The sequence below is a fragment of the Squalius cephalus genome, assembly GCF_949319135.1.
Source record: "Squalius cephalus genome assembly, chromosome: 2".
Classification (NCBI taxonomy): Eukaryota; Metazoa; Chordata; class Actinopteri; order Cypriniformes; family Leuciscidae; genus Squalius; species Squalius cephalus.
In genome coordinates, this window is record NC_137123.1 from 10,410,369 (window position 1) to 10,418,479 (window position 8,111).

General features: G+C 38.8%; 1 protein-coding gene across 9 annotated transcripts in view; it reads left to right on the top strand.

Annotated features, from left to right (window-relative positions):
• LOC307152024 (hemicentin-1-like) overlaps positions 1 to 1,534 on the top strand; it is a 258,180-nt gene extending 256,646 nt beyond the window's left edge. For all 9 annotated transcript variants that reach the window (XM_079860382.1, XM_079860387.1, XM_079860385.1 and 6 more), the window contains one exon: positions 1,079 to 1,534. In XM_079860382.1, coding sequence (XP_079716508.1) covers positions 1,079 to 1,121 — 43 coding nt within the window. In that variant the 3' untranslated portion in view covers positions 1,122 to 1,534. The remainder of the gene's footprint in view (positions 1 to 1,078) is intronic.
• Positions 1,535 to 8,111: the final 6,577 nt, after the last annotated feature.

The following is an 8,111-nucleotide window of genomic DNA, read 5'->3' on the forward strand; positions in this document are numbered from 1 at the left end:
AAAACGCAGGAGGAAAAACTCCGGTTATAAAAATACCCGTGTCCGTGTGGACTAGGCCTTAGACTGAAGCAGTGTTGAAGTTAATGAGATAATTAAGTGTTTAATTAAGTGATGATTGGCCATTGTTGAAGATACCTGATGTTAATAAGCAGAATCTCTGAAGACGATGCTGTCATGCACATGTGTATTACGTGTTCAGTCTATAGCGTTTCATCGCCATACTGGCCTGGCAGCAGAATACAGTGTTTATTGTGTGTTTATTATCTTTTTTTGTGGATCTGTGTGAATGAGGATTGTTTTGACAATGATGTCGTCTACGCAGAAAACTTTTCTATTTTAAGCATCGTTGTCGTGTAAATGTACCCTTAATCTTTGAAGATCTCAGCAGAGGAGGATTAAACAACTCCACAAACAGCATTACCAGCCTCACTTATTACTAACCAGATTGACTTGATTTCTGTGAGACGTCTACACAAGCTCTTATTGAGAATTAACTGAGGTTTATTATACATATACATATATATATATATATATATATATATATATATATATATATATATATATATATCTAGAGCAGTGGTTCTCAAACCTGTCCTGGAGGACCACTAACACTGCAGGTTTTCGTTGTCTCCCTAATCAAACACACCTGATTCAACTCATCAGCTCATTAACCCATGTCCTCCAGGACTGGTTTGAGAACCACTGATCTAGAGCCAAACTAAAGCAAACACTGATCACCATAATTGTGACTAAACAAAACTATTATTTTCATCATTAACATCAACATCTAAAGCTCTGTTAATTTTCAATAAGAGCTTCTGTTGACATCTAGCAGAACCTAACACTCTGTAGTGTGGACACATATGTACACTGAGGTGTAATGTAACACTGGGGATTTTGTTGTGCACGACGAACAGGAATTGTAATTTGCAAATAAAGCTGGAAATTGGGGCATTTAGCTTCCTCATAATAATCTTCTGATATGTGCAGTATACTGCACATATCAACAACATTGATTGTATACAATCAATGTTGTTGAACTTCAGTCAGTCTTTCTTCATCTTATTGTTTTTTTCAGATCAACAAGAAGATTCTGCAGTGAGAGGCGGAGCACAAATTAACCAATTCTGAGCGCTGTGGGCGGAGCCACACTTGATTGACAGGGATCATGTATATATGTGTATATATTGTTAATTTTTTTTTTTTTGGGGGGGGAGAGTGTAATCTTGCATTAATATAGATTTTCTTGTCTATTTTATGTTTTTTTTTCCTCCCCAGTTTTTTGGTCATCAGTTTTTAGGCTAAAGCTATGAAACCAGAAATATACTTCTTATCAGTATTGGAATGAGTTTCCTCTTCATGTTTTTATAACTAGGGCCAGTGCTTCAATAAACTTGATTATTAACCTTATGCTGTTAAATGGTTAGTGTATCCAAAAAGGACATTTCTGTCATTAAAAACTCATCCTCATATTGTTCCAAACTTGAAGACTTTTGTTGATCTTTGAAACACCAATAAATACCTTTTTAATGAAATCTGAGAGATTTCTGTCCCTCCATTGACATACTGTATATACAATTGAAACTGAAACTGACACTTCCAAAAAGTTAATAAAGAGATCTTAAAGCTAATCCATATTATATATTATGGATTATAATCTGGCGCCGTTGTACTGTGGCTGTCGTCGCATCATCCAAATGGACGCTGCACACTGGTGGTGGTTGAGGAGAGATTTCCTGATATGATTGTAAAGCGCTTTGGGTGTACAGTAGGACATAAGAAAGTGCTATATAAATGCCTCATTCATTCATTCATTCATTCATTCAACAGATTTATTTTAGGCTTTTATTCACATACAAACATTGATCAGTGAACATAAACAGCATAGACATCCCAGTCAACAATTTGATCTCACAGTGATCTCACCATGAGCTCCCAAGATCCTCATGATATGATCACAATCTGAGTTCACAGTGATCTAAAAGTGTAACCTCACAGCGCCCTCACTGTGTGCTCATACTATGGTCACAGAAGCTGTGTCCCAATGTAAAGGCTGCATCCTTCGAAGGCCGCGGACTGTTCCTGATGTTCCTGATTACCGCTCCAAGCACCAAGCAACGGTGCGAGAGTATGCTGCCATCCTGTTAATTCATTTGATATTATTGAGTAAACGGCTATAGAGCCAGAATTGGCTATTGTCATTTTTATGTTTTATATTTTACTGGAGGACATGGTATAAAGGATGTTTAAGGTCATGTAATTTCAGCTTAGCCGAAGATTCAAATGTTAATTTATATCTTACCTTGATGCGATTTTGTAGGCTAATGTATTCTTTTTATTATGCACATAAATGGACCATGGTAAATATATTTACACAGGTTTTCAACCCTATTTGAATATAAAACCCAGTTGAATAGCCTTTAAAAAGTCCAGTGTGAATGTTACTCCCGCAGTCCCGCTCGTCCTCGGCAGCTGTCAGTCACTGTTGCTAGGCGACAAGAACACTCGTCCGTAGGCTAGACCGGTCAGAGCGCTTCAGATGCGCCAAATGTGACGAGCTGTAGTTAGCAACAATTTGTTAATATTGTGACAATAGGCCTACATTTTGTTACTTTAATTTTAAAAATAACCAGTGGTGGTATGTAAGGAACTACATACTTCGTTAATACTCGAAGTAATTTTCCCACACAGGACAGTAATTCTACAAAATTATGTTATTTTACAATATGATGCATTGTTTTACATTAAACTACACAAAAGTATATAGTTTAAATGTATCAACCTTGGAAATATTCAGAAGTAAAATGCAACATATGCAGTAATATAAAAGCAGAACCATCATAAAAACCCTGACAAGTTTTTTTCCTCCAGAATTCCTTTACTTTTACTCTTGATACCTTAAGTACATTAGAGTATGCAAGATAAGTTTGCTTAACTAGGTGTATTCACACCTGCCTCGTTTGGTTCGATTGAATCGAACTCTAGTTCGTTTCCCGCCTTGGTGCGGACCTTTTGGGCAGGTGTGAATACAGCAATCGAACTCGGGTGCGGACCAAACAATCGAACCGAGACCCAGCTGAAGAGGTGGTCTCGGTACGGTTCCAAACGAACTCTGGTACGGTTCGTTTACGGTGTGAACATGAACCGACCCAACTGCAGAAAACTGCGTCTTTTTATTTGACTGCTCATATGAGGATACTTAACAAAACGGACATTTTGGCATAATCGTGCTGTAATATAATGTCATAACAAAGAAGTTCCGGGAGTCTCCCGCATGTCGATAGCGGCTCCCTGATACCCGCGAATCAGTTAAAATCTCCGGGAATCTACGAGCGAGCAAGAGCGCGCGCACAGCAGAGAGAGGGAGCGAGAGACCTTGCGTGTGTGTGCCAGCTAGTGTGCCTCACGAAGCGCATATAAGGACCCAAGCATTTCGGGGGGGACGGGGGGACGCGTACCCACCAGATTTCGTCATGAGTCATTCTGTACCCACCACTTTTAACTTCCGTCCATATTAATTTGACTTTTGGTTCGATTCTTTTGACCGTTTTCAGTGGGTATGAGGAGCAATATGAGAGAGAAATTTGGTAATCATTGTCTGACATAACAAAAAACATTATAATATTCATTTTATTTTATTTTATTTTTCATGTTCACGTTTATGAGGGAAAAAACAACGTGGGGCAATTCCGCGCAAAACTGTCACATCCATAACGCCAACTAAATACCATGGCATTGTGTTGGCGTTATGGATGTGACAGTTTTGCGTGGAATTGCCCTGTGTCAGTTCTCGGTTACGGACGTGAGCGCTCCAAAGCGGCATGCTTTACAACTCTCACAGAGACCTCAAACAGAACAGCTGCCTTTCTTTAAATTTAATTTCGTTTTGTATTAATTATATCTTAATTTTAATCAATGTTTCATGAACCAATTGCCTGGATTATTTTAAAGTAAAAATAGCAGAATCACGACTTGGAGGCGCCGGCGAGTGAACTGGAGTTCGTCTCATGAATGAACCGAAACTCAGCGTATAATGCACATTCACATTCACAGCGTATTTAGACACATTTAGACGCATTCATAATCATTACTTTTACCGGTTCTTTGTGGCAGTCTTTATGCGTGCGGTCGTGCGCTTGAGTGCGGCTAAACGCTTATTATCCTGTAGGCTATATAAGTAGGCCTAATTAAATTAATATAAAGGGGCGATTTGTCCACGAATGACTTAAATGAACAAATAGCCTACTAGTCGACTAGAAAAAAAAACTTTTAGTCGGAAGCAGCCCTTATTCCACATATTTTCGAACCAGGCAACAGGACATGCGAGCGACCCTGCGGAATGAACGAGCGGAGCGGAATATTCAGAAATGCGCTCTCCACTGCACGAGCTCGATCGATCGGAACAAACACGAACCTCACTGTCTGCTGAACTTGCGCAGAAACATCAAAATATAACCAGCTTTTTAAAATGTTTTTTAAAACGAAACACTATTTTAGCACAAATTATGAGCTCATTGGCGATTTTTTATAATTATTGACAAAATTAGAATATAGGCTAGTAAAAGTTTTTTTTTTTGTTTTTTTTTTTTTTTTTAAGTTTTTGGTGAGCCTGTTGAAAAGTGGGGCCGTGCCTGAGCTACAGGACATCGTCTTTCAAAACATAACCTGCGCGAAAGAGAGGGAAAAAAATGAATGCGTCATTGTACCCAGCACTTCTGAAAAAGCACTTCAGAATGCGTCTCTGTCCCCAGCACATTTCAAACCAAACTGACGCCCATGGACCCAATCAATTGTCAGTGCGGGCAGGCTTTTATCTACCATAGTTTCTTCATATTGCGTTTGAAGAGAATAACACCAAATCAGTAAAATAACAAATAGGCTACATTACGAAATATCTCCATGCTGAGCCTGTTTGTGCACTTCCTGCTTTTCCCTGCTTGAGAATTCCTGTCCAATGAATGGACGACCTTAGCACACGTGTGGTTTTGTTTACACATTTTGGTTCACTTGCAAAAAGAGCAGTGTGAAAGCGAACCGTACCAAACAAAAAAAATCAACATTCTATTTGGTCCGGACCAAAGCAAGTGAACTATCGGACTTTCCTGGTGTGAATACACCCTAAGTATCTCAATATTTATTCCATTAGTCAGCCCTGCAAACCTGTTGGTAGACAACTTAGTAGATAGTGAAAATATGCACTCTGAAGACCGTCCCAGATGATGTCCCACCAGCAGGAGGCCTTACCAGGGTCTCTATTGTGGAGCCCATCCCGGTCCAGCAGCACACCAGGGTCTCCCACTCAGCTGAATAAAAGTCTACATATTTTTTTCTTATTTTATGTACTGTAAATTTAAATGTTTATGTTGATTTTAAGACGTTTAACATATGTTGTAAATAGTTGGGGGGAAAAGGGTATAGAAGAATTTGTTTCATGTAAAAATTATGACTGTCATTACAAAAATAAACAAATGTCCAGAGCAATGAATTCTCTTTTATTTACACATTTAAAATTGCATAAAAATAAATAAAACAATAAGTTAAACAAGAATTATATATATATATATATATATATATATATATATATATATATAACAACAACAACAACACAATACATTTAAGCAAAGATGTGATCTCAACTTTCTTACTTTGTATTTTTAAAATCATATACATATTCAGAAATCATATTTATGGATACTCAAATAATGGGGTTAAAACCTTTGTAGACATAGCTTGCATGACAGCACTACAAAAACACATCAAAGTGAAACCCCATTGCCTTATCTACTGCTTTTCTTATGTTTGTGGGCTTTATAGGGTGAGTGATATTTCTTATTCACACAAGTTAGACTAGACTCCTGAACTCCTGGAACAATTATTAAACTAATATTAGCACCAGTTTTGCCTCAGACCACCTGACAAATGAAGTAAGTAAGTAAGTAAGTAAGTAAGTTTTATTTATATAGCACCTTTCACAGGTATAAGGCCACAAAGTGCTTCACAACAAAAACATTTATATCATAAAATACACACAATAAAAGCATAGACAGAACATGATCATATCAACCCACAAGCAGCTAATTAAAAGCCTGAACAAATAGATGAGTCTTTAGTCTGCATTTGAAGGCATCAACAGAGTCAATAGAGCGCATAGAAGATGGGAGGTCATTCCACAACCTAGAAGCAACAGCCTGAAAAGATCGGTCACCTCTAGTACGATAGCGAGTGCGCGGAACCGTCAGCAGATTCTGATCCACAGACCTCAGAGCACGCACAGGGGTGTAGCGCTGAATCAGGTCACTAATATAAGAGGGTGCCTGACCATGCAAAGCTCTGAAAACTAAAACCAAAATTTTAAAATTTATCCTATAAGACACTGGTAGCCAATGAAGTTCTTTTAGGATAGGGGATATATGAGACCTATACGTGTCAGAATTCTAGCTGCAGAGTTTTGTACTAATTGCAGTCGAGAGAGCTCCTTCTGGTTTAGGCATGAAAATAAACTATTACAATAGTCTAAACGCGAAGACACAAAGGCATGAATGATAAGCTCCAAATCATTTCGTGAAACCATATTTCTAAGTTTTAAGATTTTCCTTAATTGAAAGAAGCAGTTTCTCGTCAGCTGCTTGCAGTGCTGCACTAATGACATGTCTTTGTCCAGGATAACTCCCAAATTTCTAAGACTTGACTTAGCAGACTGGCCTAAATCACCCAAGTATTGTTAAATCCCAGGGATTTCATCCTCAGGGGCAATAACCAGTGTTTCTGTTTTGTCTGCATTAAGCTGCAGAGAGTTATGACTTAGCCATTTTTTAATTTCCACAAGACAAAGGAAGCAAGGAGTTTAACTTCCAGATCTCTGATGGCTTAAAGCAGCAGTAAAGTTGGATATCATCAGCAAATAGGTGAAAAGAAACATCAAATACAACACAAATAAAACAGGGCCCAGAACAGAGCCTTGAGGCACTCCACAAAGCAAATCCGCAGACTCAGACCTTATTTGGTTAACTGTAACACTGAAGCTACGCCCCGATAAATATGAGGAGAACCACTGTAGAACTGACCCTGACAGCCCTACTTGATCCCTCAATCTTTTCAGCAAAACCTGGTGGTCGACAGTGTCAAAGGCTGAGGACAGATCCAAAAGAACTAGAACAGTGTGTTTTCCAGAATCAGCAGACATCATAATGTCATTTGACACTTTCAGTAAAGCCGTTTCGGTAGAGTGTTGTTTACGAAATCCGGACTGAAATGGCTCATGGATGTTACTTTTGTCCAGGAAAAATGTCAACTGTTCGCAGACTACCTTCTCAATGATCTTGGATAAAAGCGGGAGCTTAGAAATAGGCCTAAAACTTTTAAAATCTGACGGGTCCAAACCTGCCTTTTTTAGTAGTAGCTCCACTATAGCATGCTTGAAAGCATCTGGAAAAACACCAGTAGACAGCGAGAGGTTAACCATTTTGGTTACACAAGGGGCTCGGGGCCAATTTCCTCAAACACCTTTTGGAAAAGCCTAAACGGAATGACGTCCGATGAACAGGAAGATGGCTTCATCCTGGTCACCAATTCAGAAATATCAGCAATCGTCACAGTCCTAAAAGTGGACCACATGCTGGAGACTGGTTCAAAGACATCAGCGGTACCCCACGAATGGGACGGGATTTTATCTTTAATCATTTTGATTTTGTTGGTGAAAAATCCCAAGAAGGCGTTGCTGTCAGCTTCACAAAAAACAGGGATAACTGGGGCAGCAGGACAAACAAGTGTATTAATCGTGTCAAACAGCACTTTAGGATTTTTTTTTATTTAATGTTACTAGTTGATGGATATAGTCCAATCTGGCTTTTTCAACCGTCACATTATAGGACAACACAAGATCCCTGAGATAAAGCCTGTGCACCTCAAGGCTAGTGGATTTCCACAGGCGTTCAGTCTTTCGACACAGTCTCTTAAGATTTAAAATCTCTTCATTAATCCAAGGCCACGTTTTTTTTCTGAGCAGACAAGTTTGATTTAACAGGGGCCACCTGATCCAGAATTTTTACACGCTGCACAGACCGAGAGACGATCGTCCAAGAGCATTTATTATCAGGATACATCATTACCAA